The sequence below is a fragment of the Littorina saxatilis genome, linkage group LG17, assembly GCF_037325665.1.
Source record: "Littorina saxatilis isolate snail1 linkage group LG17, US_GU_Lsax_2.0, whole genome shotgun sequence".
Classification (NCBI taxonomy): Eukaryota; Metazoa; Mollusca; class Gastropoda; order Littorinimorpha; family Littorinidae; genus Littorina; species Littorina saxatilis.
The window spans coordinates 25,092,926-25,112,968 of record NC_090261.1 but is presented as its reverse complement, the minus strand read 5'-3'; the positions used below and the strand labels follow the sequence as shown (position 1 = coordinate 25,112,968).

Sequence of the window (20,043 nt, the reverse complement as noted above, 5' to 3'; positions counted from 1 at the left end):
ACCTGGGATAAGGACAGCTCGGAATTTAGCCTGGTTACTGAGAGCACCAGGCAAAAAACCTGGTTCAACACCAAAAGAAAGTGCAGCTGACAAGCTGATTGACCTTGAAAAGCTCAACCAGCCCCCGAGAAAGTCCAGAGACCAACACCCCCAGAAACCGAGCCCTTTCCTGTGTGCAGAAACGCAGAAGGAAAGCTCATGTGAGAGCACCGAGGAAAATCTCAGCCAAAGCTGAAAGCTCTAGCCCATGCCGCCCACCTCCCGCAGAGAGGGAGGAGACACTGAACCAAAACACCCCTTTGCAACTGGGAGCGCCTAAATGCGCTGCCAGAGGTCCGAGAAGGAAGGGAAAGATTCCAGCTATTGAGTAGGTTTCAACAACCCCCGAAAAAGCCTGACCCTTGCTTCCTGCAACCAGCATGAAATCAAACCCCTTGTAAAGGAAGGAGATCACACCAAGCCAAAACAGTGTGGGCCTAAAACGTCACAGAGAAACCACTCCGCTCCGTGACGACCCTAGCCCAAGCTGCCAGCAGCCTGGCTAAAGCCTTATCCAAGGCATCCTCCCTAACTCAAAAGAGCGTTCCGGGAGGATAAAATTGCCTATAAGAAAACACAGAAGAGAGTCTCAGCCAAAGCAAAAACTCCAAACCATGCCCTCCTATCTCCTCCAGAGAGGAGAGGGAGGAGTAATATCATGAAAACTCCATGTTCCCTGTGGTCTGTAAGAGAAGCCAGAAACTAACCCCTGGCCATAAACAAGTCCGGATCAGACCCTGAGCCTGAAAAATTCCCTGCTATCTTCTTCCGCACTAAAAGTGAGGACGAAGCAGCCTGAAACCCCGAAGCCAGCAGTCCCCTGCGTAAAAAGCAGCTGGAAAGGTGTAGGCTGAAGACCACTATCCTAAGGTGCGGATCAAGCCAAAAAGTGTGGCATGTGGCAGGCAATCACCGCAGACTCAGCAAATGAAACAAATTGCGAGAAAGCCTGTGAAAACCCAAAGGCATCCCGGAAGAGGAAGGAAGAGAGACACCCCCAACCTATCCGGGCCAAAGTAAACTGCAACAGCAGCCGCTCTATGTATGGGAAGCCTACAATCAGTAGGCAACCCTATACACTCCCCCTCCTTAAACAAGAAGTCCGAACCTAACCACCAGTTGTGTAAAACACAAAAGGAGGGGAGGCAGGGGAGGTCGCGCACTAAATCTCCTGCCAATAACCCGCCAAGAGTGTGGATGAAAAGCGTGATCAGTCTCTGACTGCCAACCCAAAACCGCCCACCTGAACAAGAGGTGGGGGGAAGAGGGGTTGGTAACTGGCACAGATCTCTGCCAAGAAGAAGAGAGAGTGGAGAAGCAAGACAAAGCCGGGCCCGGCGCGTCTTACCCCACCCGCTGTGCGAGAGAAGCATCTCAGTGCTAAGAACCAGACTACCTGGTATGACCACAACCCACCCCAAGTGGGGAGGGGGGCGGTCCAGCACAGCCGTAACCCCAAGACGGGAAAAGGACTGAAACAGAGAAACGGCCGTAAACGGCCGATCCTCGCTCGTCCACCTGCCGAAGTCAAGTAGCCCTATCACTCACCCACCCCTAGGAGGGGGGGGGGGGGTGACCTACGCTGGCTACGGACAATGACCACCGGCCAGGCGATACTAAAGCCGAGTCCCTGCAGATCATTGTGAACACAAAGAATGGGAGACTGGAGAGAAAGGGTACGTTCTGCCTCCGCCTGACCATGTAGCCAGCCGGCACAGCCCGTGCAGAGAACAAAACGGAGCAAAGCTCATTGTTCCCTGACCACTGTGCGAGACACCCTGCCGAGAACAAAACAGAGTCAAGCTCATTGTTTCGCGACCGCTACCCGCGACAAGCGCGGGCAGCTAACACAGCCACCTGCCCCAAACGGAGCAGAGAAGGAGTATGTAAGGTAGCCTGGAAAGCCGTACATAGCACCCCCACTGTGTAGCAAGGCCTGAGCCAAGCCACCCCCAGATGAGGAGGGGGGTGGCTCGTCGCAGCAGTAAGAGCGACGGAGAGAGACGAACCGAAAAACGGCCGACCCCCCTCCGTCCACCTGCCGTAATCCTATAGCCCACCGACCACACAACCCGATAAGGGAGGAGGACGACTGTCGGGCCAGGACAATAGAGGCACAGACTGTGAAGACAGTCCAACAGCGCCCACCCCGTCCGACCCAGAGGGAGGGACAGGGTGGAACGCTGCTCCAGCCCCCACCCGATCCTGCCCAGCGGGCGGGAAAGAGTGAGCCACTGACACCCCCCCACCCTGCCCCAAATGGAGCAGAGAAGGGGTATGTAACGTAGCCTGGAAAGCCGCCACCCCAACGCGCCCGGGGGGCGGGAAAGGGTGGGAAGCTAACACAGCCCCCTGCCCCCAGTGGGACAAGGTGGGACCAAACCCAGGCTGTGACTTACCATGCCCCCTCTCTCCCTCTCCCGCAAGGGGAGAGAGCTGACTTCCCACTGCAGTGTTGCTAAAAGCAAGCTGAGCGGGAAGAGAAAGAGAGGAAGCAGACCCCCTCTCCTTACGGAGAGAGTGCTCACGAACAACCCAGCCTACCAGTGGCAGAAAGGACTGAACCGAGCTGGCCGTTTGCACCAGGCGACGGTGCGACGCAGGAGCGCCCCCCTATCCCCCCCCAATGGCGGGGGGCTGCGTAACACACTGTGAAGTACCGGCGGTAATCAGAGTGGTTAGACGCAGGCAGGGAGCAGGCCCCCCCTCCTAAAAGGAAGGGGTGCTCGAGAACAGCCCAGAGCCACCAGAGGCAAAAAACGGGCTGAACCGAACAGGCCATTTGCACTAGGCCACAGTGCGAAGCTGACGAAACGGGAGGGCGGGAACCGCCGATCGCGCCTGAAACAGCCGAGAATATAGACACAAAACATCGTTAAGTCCCCCCAAAAGGAGGACATTGACTGATTCCTCTTACACAGAGAAAGGGGAAAGAATAGCCACACGGCTACTCCCCCCCCCATCAGTCGCACCGACGACGATCCAACAAAAAGTCTATAAGGAGCCTAAAGGCTGATTAACCCCAACAGGGGAAGCGAGCTGTGAAAGAACTGAACCCACCCTCGGAGGGATAGGAACATAAAAAGAAGTGCTGTTTGACGGATCTACGACCCGCATAATAGGCAAATCAAAGTTCTTAGGCTACTCTTAGGAATAGTTACTAAACCAGGCTAAGAGCTTTGCCACCTTCCAGTCTCGCGCCGAGTTTAGCTTTGTTGTCGGCCATTTTAAGACCGGCGAAAAACAGTCACCCAGAACAAAAAACTTCTGCGTGCATGTTCAACACAAAGCTAACACCATTCAACCAAACATAAACAGGAAAGATCTCACCAAAAGGTAGACGGACAGGTAGACCCACAGGAAACCGGCTAGTCTCACGGACAAGCAGGCATGTGAAGGCCAAAAGTGAGAGCGAAATTCGGACACGTCCACCGTGTGTTGTCGAAAGTCGAGAATGATTATTACGGATGCTGGCGCTCACGCGGTGCGCAGGGTGTTATGGGTAACCGAGCAAGGTCAGGCCATAGCAACGGCTATGGCGTCGCTTTTAGCTTGGTTACCACCCTACTAAGGGCAGGTAATTTGAGAGGTTTTTCGACATCTAGCATGTGGGACTAAAGTCAATGCATTCATAAGAATTGGAGTAAGAATATGTGATTAAATACGATATGAAGCTTCTGGTCTTGGGACCCTCTACTGGCTCTAGACTCTAGTGTAAAGTTTCATCGAGGAACATTAGATATGGGTACCCGAGACACACTAGGTGGAGCGTCAGTTTTTTTTGCCTAGAATTAAAGTTGCCTCTGTAGTACAGTGGGTAGCGCTGTAGACCATTATTGGGGTGGTTGGGGGATCAACTGGCGCAATCACTAATTCAGCAAATGTTCTTTCTTTTTTTTGTAATCTTTCAACTTTTTTTTTTTTTTTTTTTAATTAAACCCTCCCTTCTTTTATTTCCTTCTCTTCTTTTTCATTCCAAAGCTAGCTTTGAGTGGTTTATGAAAGATCGAAGATCGCCACTACTAAACTCATCCCAAGCCTGCAGTCACCTGCACTGAAAGCGTCTGTGCATACCACACACAGCATGGAATCACAACTACAAAATTTAATTATTAAAGGCACAGTAAGCCTCCCGTAAACCATCACAGATACTGTCAGGCTTTTACACACAGTACAAACACCCTTTCATTTAAACACTCACCGAACGGGAACATCCTGGGTGCCCTACGTAAAGAGCGAGCAATTTTTAAAGAATTAATTTTGCGGATTGTCTCTCAGACAATCAGACCGTGGTGCGTTTTGGCGCAAGACCTAACTTTTAAAATCTAAATAATAAATTGACAGCTTGTTACACAAACATTCTTAAAAAAATAATAATAAAAGAATTCTTTTTTTCATTAGGACAAGATCAGTACAATTCGAAGTTTTAAAAGTTTGAAAAACGAAAAGCCCGGAAGCAGGGTCACACAAGTTGTGGTTCTCGTAGCAGACGACGGTTTATGCCTATCGCCAGTTCCTCTGAACAGTCAAAAGCCATCGTTAAAGTTCTTGTGAACCACAGCCGTTTGTTTCGTGCATAGTCAGAGGTACATAATAACGTGCTCTTGCAGATAAGCTCACATCGAGTCGCATTAAAATTACTAACTGACGACTACATTGTGAAAAAGGGAAACTGGATCACACGGGTTCACGATGGCTCAGGGGTAAGATAAACCACGCAAAAATAAATTCTTTGAAAATTGCTCGCTCTTTACGGAGGGCACCTAGGATGTTCTCAAGCGGTGAGTGTTTAAATGAAAGGGTGTTTGTACTGTGTGTAAAAGCCTGACAGTATCTGTTATGGTTTACGGGAGGCTTACTGTGCCTTTAACAAACGGCAGTGCAGAAATGATCAATAACATGGGAACAAAGAAATACTTTCTTCAGTTATGAGAAAACAAAACTCCGTCTCGCATAAAACAGGCTGTTCCACCTGATCCAACGAAACGGCATCTCTCGCTTCAGTCAGTTAGTCATCATAAATGCCCTTGCTGAGCTAAGTCATGTCTAAAATAATTTGATCTCCATTGAACTTTCTGTTAAAAAGAAAGACCACAGCTCTTTGCAATTGCATTTATTTAATTAACTTAAAACAATATATCTTTATGAACGACTGATTGCATGGTTCTCGGGAAAAAAAAGGAATCTCTATTTTGAATAAAAATATATGCAAGAGCCTAGGCGCTCCCTTTGAGTGACGGCCCTATTTTTCACTCGTCGAGTCTCGAGCCACAACTCAAAATCTTTCATATACACTACTCAAAAGAATTCAAGGGCCAGTGTCATTTTTGACATGGTTTGAAAAATAAAGTGCAGACTGAACAAAATGTGTTTTTTTGCCAAATAAGCAACAAACAGTGTTACGCAATGTTCAAGACAACGTGTTTCTGAAAAGGGTTCAGATGAGCGTTTATTCAAAGTGCTACACGGGGCCACAAAAGAAACGCAAAATTTATGTGAAAATGCCAACTTTTCAAACGCGTCTAGCTGACGCAGCACACCTGCGCAGACTGAAAACTGCAATGCACGTGAAAGCCGTAGCTTTTGTGAGCAGACGTCAACCAGTTTTTCAGACCAACGGGTATTTAAGGCCACGTTTCTTGAGCATTTTTAACCATGCCCCCAAGACGCCGACTGAGTGATGCTGCCAGAGGGATGGCCGTGGCCTGGCTCCAGGAAGGCGTAGCAGTGCGGGAAGTTGGCAGGCGACTGCAAGTGACACATTCTGTCATACAGAGGCTGAGAGATCGCTTCAACAACACCGGAAGTGTGCAAGAACCAAGGGGGGCTGCGCGCACACGAATGACGACATGGAGAGAAGACCGCTACGTCATCGTGTCAGCCCTGCGTAACAGAACCGCCACTGCAAACACGCTCAGGGGGCAAGTGCGAACAGCCACCAACATCCTGGTCAGTGACCAAACTGTTCGCAACCGTCTGCACGAGGTGAACATGCGATCAAGGCGGCGAGCGGTACGACCTCCACTCACTAGGGCTCATCGTGCAGCTCGTCTGGCCTGGACCCGGCGTCATCTAGCCTGGACAAGGCAGCAGTGGTCCAGGGAGCTCTTCTCCGACGAGTCTCGCTACACGCTGTCCTTCAACGACGGCCGAATTCGCGTCTGGAGACGTCCTAGAGAGCGCTTCAGCAACGCTACCGTTCTGAAGCACAACAGACATGGTGGCGGCTCCCTGATGGTGTGGGGTGGATTCAGTCTTCACCACAGGACACCCCTACACCGTGTCCAAGGCAACCTGACTGGCATCGCGTACAGGGATGACATTCTACGTCCCATAGCCACACCAGTCCTTCAGGCCATCGGACCAGGTGCCACACTGCAAGACGACAACGCGCCTGCACATGGAGCTCGGGTCGTCAATAACTTTCTGCAGCAGCAGCAAGTTATCAGGATGGACTGGCCCTCCCGTTCGCCCGATCTGAACCCAATCGAGCACCTTTGGGATGTCCTGGGGCGACTGATTCGAGCGAATCATTCTCCTCCACCAAACCTCAACGTCCTGTTCCACACTCTGCAGCAGGAGTGGCAGGCGATCCCTCAGAACACTCTTCAGATATTGGTCAGGTCCATGCGTCAATGTTGCCTCGACTGCATCAATGCCAATGGAGGTCACACTCGTTATTGACTCTTGTGATTCCAATTGTTCTCTGTTCTGAATTTTGAAAATGGGGGTATGTCCATTCAAATGAAATTTTCTCGATGAATAATTCGTGTTGGTTAATGAAATTGTAACCGATCGAACAACAAGTGAATAAATTAAACTTCTGATATATGTTTTCTGTTGTTTGTCTTAATTGCTTTGAATGGGGAATGACCAACTAAGTGGCCCTTGAATTCTTTTGAGTAGTATATATGCTGTACTTTTCGGAGTTGTAAAGGTTAAATAATAAATATGATTAAAGCCTCACTCCGCCTCCTGTAAACCATCTGTTTCTGATCCTCCCGACAAAGTACAGTACAAACATCCTTCCATTTGAACGTTTATCGCTCAGGAGCATCCTGGCTGCTTTCCGTTCGGAGTGAGACATTTTCAAACAATTTATTTTGTGCAGTTAGAAAAGGATGCACTATAAAAAAAAAATCGGAAGCCTCGTTTTGGCACTAGAAGTAGAACTAACTTTTATAATCTAAATAACAAATTGACAGCATGGACTGGGTGGCCGAGTGGTAACGCACTTGCGCTCGGAAGCGAGAGGTTGCGAGTTCGACCCTGGGTCAGGGCGTTAGCAATTTTCTCCCCCCTTTCCTAACCTAGGTGGTGGGTTCAAGTGCTAGTCTTTCGGATGAGACGAAAAACCGAGGTCCCTTCGTGTACACTACATTGGGGTGTGCACGTCCACGATTGACAAAAGGGTCTTTCCTGGCAAAAGTGTATGGGCATAGATAAAAATGTCCACCAAAATACCCGTGTGACTTGGAATAATAGGCCGTGAAAAGTAGGATATCATCATATGCGCCGAAATGGCTGCGATCTGCTGGCCGATGTGAATGCGTGATGTATTGTGTATAAAAATTCCATCTCACACGGCATAAATAAATCCCTGCGCCTTGAATATGTGCGCGATATAAATTTCATAAAATAAAATTTTTAAAAATTAAAAATAAATCCCTGCGCTTAGAACTGTACCCACGGAATACGCGTGATAAAAGCCTCATATTGATTGATTGATTGAGCATGTGAGACAAACATTCTTAAATCATAAAATGATTTTTTTCACCAAGACAAAATCAGTACAATTCGAAGTTTTGAAAGTTTGAAAAAAGGGAGCCCGGAAGCAGGACATGCAAGGTTGTGTTTGCCCAGGCAGACAAATTTTCTGCATATCGCCAGTTTGTTTGAACGGTCAACCGCCACCGCTCAGTTTGTGCCACACGGAGTCGTTTGTTGCATTTTAGATTCATAGGTACACAATAACGTGCTATTGCAGATATAGCGAGTCACACTGAACCCACAAACTGACAACTGAATTGATCACGTATGTGAAAAAGGGAAAGTGGGTCACAGTCGGGTCCACGATCGCTCACTCAGGAGTTGAATAAACCACGAGAACTTGTGTGTGGTTTAGTAAATAGCCATTCAAACGAACTGTGTCATTTATTGATGTTAAATGCTAGTGCAAGTGCATGTGTTCCATAAGGTTAAAATTGCTTATTTCGTGAAAGATTCCATCATTCTGTGAACCTCATCTGAGGCAGAACAGTAACAGTAACAGACAACAGTGAGTGTCAGTAAAACTCGAGTTCTCTCTCTGTATATTTGTCCACTGAGTGGTAATATCTCTATAACAAGGAAGCCAGGTTTCACAGCGAGGGATTATAAACACTCAGTTTATACGCCCACTGGTTGCAGAATTGGCGTTAAACGGTAAATACCAGTATTTTACCAGTTGAAATGAGAAAATACCGGAAAATAATTGGCTGCCGGTATAACCTACTGGTTTATTTTTAGAACTACCGGTAATTTTCGCTGGTTAAAAACAACAAAACCAATACTCTGAGTTGCAGTTGGACTCAATTACTGGTTCCAATGACCAGCCTACCGGGGTTTTTTCTGGACAGTTTGCATCATAAAAGTTTGAGTACCGGTTTGAACAAATATTAGCGCCATCACTGTCAGGATGGGAAAATCCTTAGTTATGAGTAAGATCATTTCAAGTGAAACCAAAAGCCTAAAAGGAGCTTCATGACTTAGAATCCTGCTTTGAGTTTGATAGTTTTGTGGTCTTTCAAACTTCATGATCACTAGAGGGCGACTAATCCACACGAATATAAGTGCCACCCGTGTCACTAAAGACTTACACTTACATACAACTATCCGATGACAACTTCTGTCTCAAACTCAGGATGTTTCCCTGTTACACTCGAAATGTCCGCCAAGGCAGCTGGGATGCGAACGCGCGTTTCCTTGGTCTGGAACTCTCGTCAACCAATCAACAGAAAGTTGACAAATACACCGCCGGAAGTGTCGTGACGCAAGCAAAACAATGGCGGACGAGTGATTGAGGTCCAGTGGAAACAAAAACTTAAATACTCGTAAACATATGCAGAGTTTGACTTTGTGACAAAATGCGAGAGACACTGAAGACATGACAATGTCAGACACCGAAGTTCAAGCTTCTAAACCTGCCGGCGACGGCCAGAGAACCGTGACCGAAAATGGATTTTGCAATGGACAGGAAGTAAACAAAGCGAAAGATCCAGCTGACGGGGGAGGGTCGTTGCCTCAAAAACCAGACCAGGACTCCAATAGTGACAAAAACGTTGCCCAGCCTGACGAACAGTTGCAAAGTCATAGAACTGTGAGACGTGGAATATCGTTCCCACCAGAAAGTTACGTTTCTGGATACTGTGATCCACCTGACCCGTGGAAAGGAGGTACAGCATGTCAAAGTTCATTCGTTGCATGATGTGCTTAATGCACTTAGTATACGAGCGTTTGTTGCTGTGTATGTTACAAGATCAAAATTAATAATAGAATGTTCTCGGCAGTAATTAGAGAATGGTTTGCAAAAAATAAAAACACTGTTATTAGTACAGAAATAAAGCTTAAATTCCTCCAGTCAACAACTGAGAGTGAGAACTGAGAATGAGATCCTTTTTTTTTTTTTTACTTATTTTCAATATAATGCCGACTATTAGTATGTACTATTAAGGTCTGTGATTTGCATACTTCTTTACTTGAGCCGTGATTCTTGGGGGTCTGGTGCACATGCCCCAGCCTTTCACTTATAGTTATAGACAAAAGAGATAGGCTAGTCAACATTTATAAGTAACAATAAAACTAACACTAACCAAAAGAACCTATAGACCATGTTTATAAGGACAGCTTCTGACAGTCATGCGCTGCAGTTTTTCCCTCTATTGGAGGATACGCATGAATAGTGACAAACGACCGACCGCGGTTAAATATTAGGGCATTAGTTCAGTGTTTTTTCACCTGTCCTAAATTTATGTGCTGCAGCACTTACTACTAACTTACTATAAAAGTTTGGATAAGAATGTGTGTGAATTAAACATTGAAAGAGAAAGAGACAAATATTTTGGGTTATTCTTTTTTACATTTAGTCAAGTTTTGACTAAATATTTTAACGTAGAGGGGGGAATCGAGACGAGGGTGTGGTGTATGTGTGTGTAGAGCGATTTAGAGAAAACTACTAGACCGATCTTCATGAAATTTTACATGGGAGTTCCTGGGTATGATATCCCCAGACATTTTTTTTCATTTTTTTGATAAATGTCTTTGATGACGTCATATCCGGCTTTTCGGGAAAGTTGAGGCGGCACTGTCACGCTCTCATTTTTAAACCAAATTGGTTGAAATTTTGGTCAAGTAATCTTCGACGACGCCCGGACTTTGGTATTGCATTTCAGCTTGGAGGCTTACAAATTAATTAATGAGTTTGCTCATTAAAGTTGTCATTAAAATCGATTTTTCGCAAACAGATTTAAAATTGATTGCATCGTATTCTTCATGACATTCTGAATCTAAAAATATATACATATGTCATGTTTACTCTTAAAATGTGATCACAATTAACGAAAATAGATTAATTAGTCTTACGATTAAAATTTAAGAAATCGATCCAAAAATGATTTCATCTTATTCTTTATCGTTTCCTGATTCCAAAACCATATAGCTATGATAGGTTGTATTCAAAACAAGCTCACAAAGTTAACACGAATTCAGAAAAGCGTGCTTTCCTGCTTAGCACAATACGCTCCCGCGCTATTCTGGTGTGTGCATATCACTGCGTTTTGCACGTGGGAGATGAGCGATTTCCTTCTCGCGGGGAATGACGAAGCTGTACTGTCTTGGTGAAAAAAATACAGTGCGTTCAGTTTCATTCCGTGAGTTCGACAGCTTGACTAAATGTAGTAATTTCGCCTTACGCGACTTGTCTTTTCCTTTTTATTTCTTCTCTGTCTTTTCATTACGACGTAAACTACTATAAGACTATTTAAAACTAAAATAGAATGAAAGCTATTTGATCATACAAACTTTAAAAGGCAAAGTGTATCACCATATTACATAGTAACTATTAATATACATGTGTGAGTGGTCACTCAATAAGAAAACAGTTTTTGCTTTCTTTTGATAAGAAATATAACTGTCTGTGTCTGATTGTAAAATGCAATCAGCAATTAATTTTTAAAGATCTTTAAAGCATAGTTTGGCTGCGGTATGCCTTATTCACAACAAAGGCACAATGCTGAAAGTGAAACAAGATAAAAGACATATATGTGCACTTTCAAAAGTCAACCAAGACTTTAGAAAGAATGGGAACTCGAATAAAAATTAAAATGTACAACTACAAGTGAATATTATGAATTTTTTTAATAACTAGGAGAAGAAATGTCAACGGTTTGGTCAGCAATCATAAATGAAATGAATGTGTAAGAGTGAGGACGCAAGATATGATGAAATGTTCAAATGAATTGGTGTTCTTGTGAACTTGATGTCGGTGGGCAAGTTTGTATTACTTGGAAAGGCAGGAGTGGCAGGACAGTCAGGTTTATTAGAAACAGGACCTTGGTCACTTGATGAGATAATAAACAGTTTATTGTTATTAAACGAACTGATAACACTAGCACAAACTTGTAGTAACAGCATTTTCAGGAAGGCTATCTTATTCTTATGCTATAAAGTAGTACTATTAGCAAATGAGGTAGTGAAATCTAAAGTGCTGAATAAGATTAAGAGTGGACAGTTGAGGAAAGGATCAGCATGTGCTTTTAATTCTTGGGGCAGGAAGTCACTGTTCTGGGTTTTCAGTGCCTGTATACATGCGTAGTTGGCAAGACAATGCAATGGTGTACAGCTGTTGTCAGGGTAAATAAATTTGCATGACTCATGGACTGTTACAAATAGTCCAAGGGCAGAAGAAGAATGGGGCATTTCTGGTGTATTCAGAACGGTGGCTTGCTCCAGTTAAAAGTAGCACGCTTCTATGTTGCCATCAGATTCAAACCTTGAACTAGAAGTAGAAATTACGTGGTCATGTTACACAATATGTTGTGTCCTCGTTCTTATCCAGACCTTCAATGTCTTCATAGATCTCCTCTCCTTTCCATCTCTTTTTTTCTCCAAGTTTCCTCCATTTGCATTTTACCATGATTACCAGACTTGTTTCTTCCTCTGCATCCTTGAACTTTTTGCTCTCAGGGTCACCTTTTGGTGAGAGTTTTGCCTGCCACACCGTTTTCTTTACCCTGCCACGTGGGCCGCATGACGCCGTCTTCGAGGGTGTGCATGTTACTTGTTAGGTATTTGTGTGTTTCAAAGTCCTGGGCCTTTCACTGACAGCTTGGGATCTTGAACTGGTTTTACATGTGTATTAGTCTTTGTGCATGCATTTAAGTGATTAACAGACAAGGATGGTATGATTCCCTACACTAAGACTTAAACTAGTTAGGGTGACGTCTGCACTTAATTTAAACTTGACTCTCTGAAATACAGAAAAATATCTGCCATACCTGGATAGTGATACTGTAGCAACGAACTGGTTACAAAGTCAGCGTTTTACCGACTGAGCGATAGACCCGCCCTCCCAGGCCTGAACAGTTACAGTTTTAGCCCCACAGATCAGTCCATTTCGGCATCTGTCATGGTGTTTATATGTATTGAAGTTGTACAACTTGTAGCGTAGAGCATTTCATTAAAGGGCACTTTTTGCTGACTGCTGGTCTGTTAATGTGACAAAAATATATATTATATGTACCTGTCTCTGTTATTCATGTCATTGAAGGCCATCTGTAGTGGACCGATAGTTTTGGGTTGTCCAACTCCAACTTGTCCAAGGGATGTCCTCAGGTTTCAGAGTTACAAGCGTAACATTTCATGTCCCTTATACAAGACAAATTGGGAGAGACATAGGACTCAGTAATACTTAGAATAGGAGTCAGGGGAGACAACATTCACACCAATTTTGAATAATTTCTTAAACTGTTAAAGTAAAGGAATAAAATCCTTGCATGGTAAACCGAAATCAAATTCCACTGAACTAGAAATACTTTTGTCAAATAAGTTGCAGTGGAGATATTCTGTGATGAAGCTAACAGAAACTAAGAAAAGGACAAGGAAGTGTAAATTACATACATGACACATAACTTCCAATGATTCATGGTCATTGTTTATTTTCCTGATTAAACACTGAAATCCTGTTGTTTGAGCCAACACTGTTAGTGAACTAAAGCGTTATCCAATAAAGCCAAATACACTGTGCAACCAAAACCATAATACAAAAAACTTTTTCAGGACCTCAACTGATTAAAAAACTAATTTTTGTAAAAAGCAGTGGCAGTGAGTTAAACTTGACATTGCCGGTACATACCATACACACAGCATTAACATAAATCAGTATATTAACAAAAAGTGCAGGGGGGGGAGGGGGGGTCCACTTGTTGGTACTCAGTTCTTGGATGTGAAAATTTAAATTGCACATGTACCAGTATTGGACGTAGATTTCTTCAATTCTTATGAAACAATCATCTCTCGATATGTGTGCAGCCCCCAGGTGGACACCTTATGACATCATATCAGCGTACAAAAGGAGTTGTGAAAAACATGCCACCAAGCCTCTTAACAAGGTTATACAGCAAGTGGAGGTAAGAAACATACATGTTCAAAGCTATTGTCAGAATGTCATTTAAACACTTTCAAAAAGTGAACAATCAATAAAGTGGTACAAATATCTGACTGCCTGAGGTAGTTGTTTCGGGTTAACAACAGGTCTTCATTCCACCAGTATGTTTTATTGAGCACTGGCTAATATTGTTACTTTGTTAGGATGATGCCTTCATAAAAAAAAAGGCGTAGTCGCTTGTGTAGAGATTTATCACTAATTTATTTATTCTTGTGTGCAGGGATTTTCCTGTAATGGTAAACGGGAGGAAAAACTGGTATTAAAAAGTAAGTATATTTTTGGCAGTTGGTTTCGTTGTGGCTTCAGCTTCTGGTACTGTTTATTTGACGTGTCTCCTTCATCACTATAATACCATACCAAAATACAACACAATAATTATTCCTACAGGGGAAATCTAGCATGGCTCTTGCATACACAGACAAATCACCAAGTTTAACATGATTTCACAGATTATATATATTCAAATTGCCTGATAATATCCTGCACTTTCCCTTGTTTTATTGTGAAGACAGGTAGAATGTTTAACTCCTTTCTTCTCTTTCTCTCTATATGATCTGTCTGTCTCTCTCACTGTCTTTCTCTCTCTGTCTCTCTCTCTGTCTCTCTGTCTCTGTCTGTCTCTCTCTCTCTCCCCCTCTCTCTCTCTCTCTCTCTCTCCCCCCTCTCTCTCTCTCTCTCTCTCCCCTCTCTCTCTCTCTCTCTCTCTCTCTCTCTCCCCTCTCTCTCTCTCTCTCTCTCCCCCCCCCCCCTCTCTCTCTCTCTCTCTCTCCCCTCTCTCTCTCTCTCTCTCTCTCTCTCTCTGTCTCTCTCTCTGTCTCTCTGTCTCTGTCTGTCTCTCTCTCTCTCCCCCTCTCTCTCTCTCTCTCTGCTTTTACCATGAAAAATGAGAATAATTAGGCAGATAGAAATGCAAATGAAAAAACAAAATATGAATAATTTGCTCTCTGGGGTTTTGTTCTGTCCCAAATGCAGCTGTCTTCACTTGCTGACAGCACATTCATTATTCATGTGCAAGAGACATGAATAAGTGTGTTTTTCTTGCAGATGAAAAGCTTGACATCAAACAGTGTGAGACGTTTGAGGAGATACTGCGGCGAGTTCAGTTCAAAAACATTGACTTGGAGTCGTGTCATCTTGATGATGAGGTGAAGACATAGTTATAATTTAAAATGAAACATCACACTGTGGTGGACTACATGATCAATGCCATTTGGAAGTCCTGTACATAATCAGACTGTTCAGTCCCGAAAACACCTCCCACTTATATCCGTTTTTATTTAATGCTCCTTTCATTGTTATTTGAACTTACAGTATTACTAATAGAAGGTTGATAATTGTCACTTTTTAAAAGTTGGAAAACAGAAGATTGTATATGAAAAGAAATCCTTGTATTGTATGCTAAAATGTGTTTAGGCCAACAAAAAAAAATTGTCTGTTTCTGGTAACATGGCTAAAAAAAATAGGGTCGGTAGGTCGGGATTTTTTTTTTTTTTTTTTTTTTTTTTTTTACCCCAAAATGTAAACCAATAAAACTAACTTTAAAAATCGCGCAAAGAGACTGGATTCACTATGCATAGAGACAAGACACTCAACACATTTACAAATCGTCAGCGGACTTTCGTTTTCACACGTTTTTGTTGTTCATTTTCTCACCCTGTCCTTTACCACCCAAAAAAAAAAAAATTTTTTGAGTTTGGAAAAAAAAAGTTTAGGGTCGGCGCCGAAATTTAGGGTCGGTCGGGTGACCAGAAACAGACAATTTTTTTTTTGGCCTTAGAAAGATATCTTTAGTGAGTCACTATACTCCCCTGTTTCAAAACCATACTCTTGTGTCTCTTTGGTGATGCACTTGAGCCAACCTGTCTCTTAAATGGAAATCAAACAATTAGTTGTTCCATAGGGTATTCTATCTTGACAGCATTTGCTGTACATATACATGGTAGCATTATGTTAAGTCTGTATACTTTTTCATTTTCTGTGGCAGAGTGCGGTGGCATGGTTTGACATGATCGAGTTCTATGAATCAGCCGTTCATTTCAACATCTCTTTCAATAAGAATATCAGTGTAAGAGGGTGGCAGGCATGTTCAAGGTTGATTCGAAGGGTGAGTAACGCTTCATGCATATGGAGATTCAAAGTACCGTAAAACGCTTGAATTCTGAACAGTTACCTAACATCTTCAAAGCAAAGTTGTTGTTTGTACTTTGATTTGTTTCTTGCTTTCTCATTAATGTTTTTCATGAAGATTACAGAGCAATGAATTGGGAAAAAATGCCCCGATGAAATTAGCTTCAGAAGACATATTGCTTTTTCTATGCATTTTGCAAAACCTGAAAGAAGGAAACCTGGGCTTTGATTTATTTCAATTATCGGCATATGATGGGAAAGAGAGAGAATGTGTGTGTGCGTGTGAAGGTGTGTGTGTGTGTGTTGTTAACCTTGTTATCATTGTACCTGGTTCATAATCTCTACAGACTCCATGCCTGACGAGTCTAGACTTGAGGAACTGCGACATGAACGACCGCTCCATCCCAATCTTTGGACGGGCCCTCAAGCTGGGCAGTCATATCACTGTTCTACACATGGAGAACATGTACCTGTCTGGACGTTCTCTCATTATTTTAGGTTGGTCAGCTTTTTTTTTCTCTTTAAAAAATATATATTTACCATATTTTCCGGGTTACAAGGCGTTACAGCGCATAAGGCGCACCCCCTTCTTTTAAAAACAATTGTAATCCAGTCACCCATTGGGTGCAGGGGGCCCATAGGGCGCACCAAAATTGAAAAATTTGGGGGCTCGTCCGGGATCCCAGCACCTGTTGCTAGAAATTTCAGTCATTTCAACTTAGGCAAAGTCCTTTGTCCTTTTCCCTCAGCAAGTTCGATCGCTTTCAACTTGTATTCTGCATCGTAAGCAAGTCGCTTCGTCTTCGGCATGGTTGCTGTGTGACTGTGTGAGGGTGTGTCATGAAATCAAACTGCCGAGAAATGTGACGATCAGTGTGAGCTGTGTAAACAAGTGCTCACGGAATTTTAAAAAATGACTACCGGTATTCGAGATGGAGGTGAGTTCTTGTCACGTTTTGTTCCCCATGATTTTTTCCCAAATTTTTTTTTTTCGTATTTCATTCACGGATTAGGCGCTTTGTTATACAAGGCGCAGGGGTCAAACTCGAGGAAAAAAGTCGCGCCTTATGACCCGGAAAATACGGTAATTGTTTAATTTTCTAAACAAGCCAAGTGTCTGTCATTTTGAGAGAGGCTGGTGATTACAGTTGAGGCGAGGGATCCTTTGGAGTGCTATCTGGTATGTTATGGTTTTAGCCCAATAATGATAAGAAAATATAGTGAGAGAGTGAACATGTGTGTAAGTAAGGAAAGAGGGAATGTGTGCATGAATGTTTGTGATAGAGAGAGGGAGGGAAAGACGTGTGTGTATTGGTTGGTAAACATATTTTATGACGCAAAAACAAAACCTCTAAACTCAAGCATAGGAACAAGATAAGATTTAAAATCATGTATATTTACGGTTGTGCATACCTGTGACTTCACGTAGGTGTAACAACATAATGCAATTTTAATTTTGCAGTTGCCGCTTTGAAGATGAATGAGATTCTTCAAGAGCTGTTTCTGGCAGACAATCGTTTGATGCCAAGCGATGGGATTCAGCTTGGTAACCTCCTGAAGTACAATCATTCCCTGGCATTGTTAGACCTTCGCAATAACCACTTACAGGTCAGAACGAGTTGTATTTGAGTCTGTGACAGTAGTTTTGCGAGTGTGTGGAAATTAGATTAGCAGGCAAGAAACACAGAACACAGTTCTGAGTAAGGCTAAAAAGGGTGAAATGAACCATAATTAAAATTAAATCAGTTAGCTTGAAGACCAATAAGCAGTAACCGCTTACAGGTTAGCATGAGTTGTGTCGGAGTTTGTAGTAGTTTTGTGAGTGTGTAGAAATATAGAGTAGCAGGCAATAGAGAACACAGTACCCAGTAAGGCTAAAATAAAAGATAATGCATGTATATATATGTATTAACCAACATGAAATGAAATGAAATTGATTAATTAAAGGTCTTGCAAGTCGTTATTTGTGAATCTTTTGGTAGTGTCTGAAACTTTTTAGTAGTACTATCCTGGCTTACTTTTTGAATGTTACACAGTAGGGCAGTAATTAAATGAATCATACATTGTTGTGTTTCTCTGTTCATCCAGGACGTCGGTGTGGGCCATGTGTGTGACGGACTGTACGAGCAGAACCTGGACAAGGGACTGAGAACCCTGGTGCTATGGAACAATCAGATTACCTACCAGTCCATGGCTGCCCTCAGCAAAGCATTGGTGAGTTTGTGCTGTGTATGTACAGTCAAATGTGCCCTAGCTACCACCTCTTGATCACGACCACCTGACAATTATGAGGTATTTGTTTTTATTATAGTCAACAAAAAATGTTGGCACCTGGCTACTGAAAAAAAGTTAATGGCTGTGAATCATGAAACGGACGTGCAAACGTATTTTCACGGGTTTTGCAACAGTCATGGTTTAGCAAACCTCGTTTTAATCAGGGGAATGATAGATGTTTATTCAAGTCCTCTGAAATAGGCTAAGTATATAGAAATGCTTTGTGCAGGGTTCTACCAAGTGTCTGGAGACGTTGAACCTGGGTCACAACAACGTGACCAACGAGGGAATCCACATACTAAAAGAGGGGCTACTCAAGAGCAAGTCACTCATGAGGCTGGGCCTGCAGTCAACTCGACTCACTTGTGAAGGTAATGCATGTAGCTTATTCATTTACATCACCCTGATGGGAAGTTTTGATGAAGTCTTCATATTTCTGTACCTTTGTATCTATGTGGTTTTGGGCTGCAAAGTTTATTATAAAATGCCTTCAAAGGTTTTCTTCTGCAGTCTGCTTGCAATTTTTTTTCAAATCAGTATAGAAGATTTCTGGAAATAACTATGTCAAGTTTTTGTGAGCTGTGGAAGAGGCCAATCACAAGCGAGTGGCGTATCATCACACGCGGTTTGCGACCACGAGTGGAGACATGTCTCTCAGTGCTAATTGGCCTATATTGTCTCATGAGATTGTTTGCATTGGTGTTTCCAAAGAAAAGCAACTCTTCCACATAACATACAAACCCTACAGTTATTTCCAGAATTTTTCTGTTAATCAAGAATATTTACAGACTTTACTTATCAGTAATATGTGTTTCTAGCAAAGCCCTTTATGTTTGATGTGTGTTTGTGCAGGTGCAGTGGCACTAGCAGAATACATTGCGGACAGTTCTCATCTCCTGCGCCTGGATCTGAGGGAGAATGACATCAAGACCGCAGGACTCATGGCCGTGTCTCTGGCACTCAAGGTCAACGAGAGTGTCACACGAGTTGACTTGGATAAGGAGACAAAGAAAGAATCAGTAAGTTTTAACAAAATATGACCTTAATTGGACTCTGCTGGCGCCAAGAACGTCAATTTGAATTTCATTATATGGGTAAAGATGTTCACGGTTGTGGTTTTTGCTTTCAAAGGTAAAGTGTCAAAAATATGTATTTTTTACAAGTAAAATTACTATTTCTAAGAATACTCACATCAATTTAACTAATAGGAGACTGCAATATGACTGCTTCTGGGATTTATGAGCAATTTTTCACAGAACACGTAAGAGTGAACCAGTCAGACTTTGTTTTGGGCACGCAAACATTTGTGGCATTTATATGTTGCTAATCCAGGTTTTATTTCCGTTGTTGCGTTTATCTCTGGTCCATGGAAGGGAAGAAGAAAATTGTGCTGCAAGACACATCCTATGCTTTATACTGGAAACATCTTAGGAAGGAGAGAGCTGGATATGAAAGCTTTCAGTATTCTGATCATCTTGTTCACTGTTCACAGGGGATGAAGGACTACGCAGACCAGCAGCGACGCCTGCAGCAGGAGATCAAGGGTTTCCTGGAACGAAATCAGCAAGGCATTCTGGAGAGAGAGGAGGAAGAGCGGAGACAGATGGAGGAGAGGGCACAGGTGGAAATGACTGCTCGTGCTTCTGTACAATCCATCATCACATCTGCACAGGAGGCCGTTCAGGCCCACCCAGAGGTGAGAAAGGGAGAAGTACAGGTGGAGAGGAGATATATGAGACAGCATTGGTTGGGGGGTGCAGAATAAAGGTGTTCAGGCGAGAAAAACTGTCCTGAATGTAATTGAAATCGACCATGCAATTCCAGAGAATGTATATTTATCTTGTTCACTGAACTGTACATGATGTACTCTCTAACCCAAAATGGTAATTCCGGAAAGGAGA

General features: G+C 43.3%; 2 protein-coding genes across 6 annotated transcripts in view; one reads left to right on the top strand and one right to left on the bottom strand.

The window, feature by feature from the left end:
* Positions 1-9,037, bottom strand: part of LOC138952467 (serine/threonine-protein kinase VRK1-like) — a 64,284-nt gene extending 55,247 nt beyond the window's left edge. Inside the window, exon 1 of one of the 2 annotated variants that reach the window (XM_070324139.1) lies at positions 8,904-9,037. The gene's annotated coding sequence lies outside the window, so the exon portion shown is untranslated. Of the gene's footprint in view, positions 1-8,897 lie in introns of both variants that reach the window. The other variant, XM_070324140.1, reaches the window with a different exon arrangement.
* Positions 9,038-9,075: 38 nt separating this feature from the next.
* Positions 9,076-20,043, top strand: part of LOC138952465 (protein phosphatase 1 regulatory subunit 37-like) — a 47,640-nt gene continuing 36,672 nt past the window's right edge. For all 4 annotated transcript variants that reach the window (XR_011451381.1, XR_011451380.1, XM_070324136.1 and 1 more), the window contains exons 1-11: positions 9,076-9,473; positions 13,606-13,703; positions 13,962-14,007; positions 14,786-14,886; positions 15,726-15,845; positions 16,216-16,366; positions 17,331-17,476; positions 17,957-18,082; positions 18,372-18,513; positions 18,995-19,161; positions 19,635-19,838. Coding sequence is in view for 2 of the 4 variants with exons in the window: in XM_070324136.1 (XP_070180237.1) it covers positions 9,185-9,473; positions 13,606-13,703; positions 13,962-14,007; positions 14,786-14,886; positions 15,726-15,845; positions 16,216-16,366; positions 17,331-17,476; positions 17,957-18,082; positions 18,372-18,513; positions 18,995-19,161; positions 19,635-19,838 (1,590 nt within the window). In the remaining 2 variants the exon portion in view is untranslated. The remainder of the gene's footprint in view (positions 9,474-13,605; positions 13,704-13,961; positions 14,008-14,785; positions 14,887-15,725; positions 15,846-16,215; positions 16,367-17,330; positions 17,477-17,956; positions 18,083-18,371; positions 18,514-18,994; positions 19,162-19,634; positions 19,839-20,043) is intronic.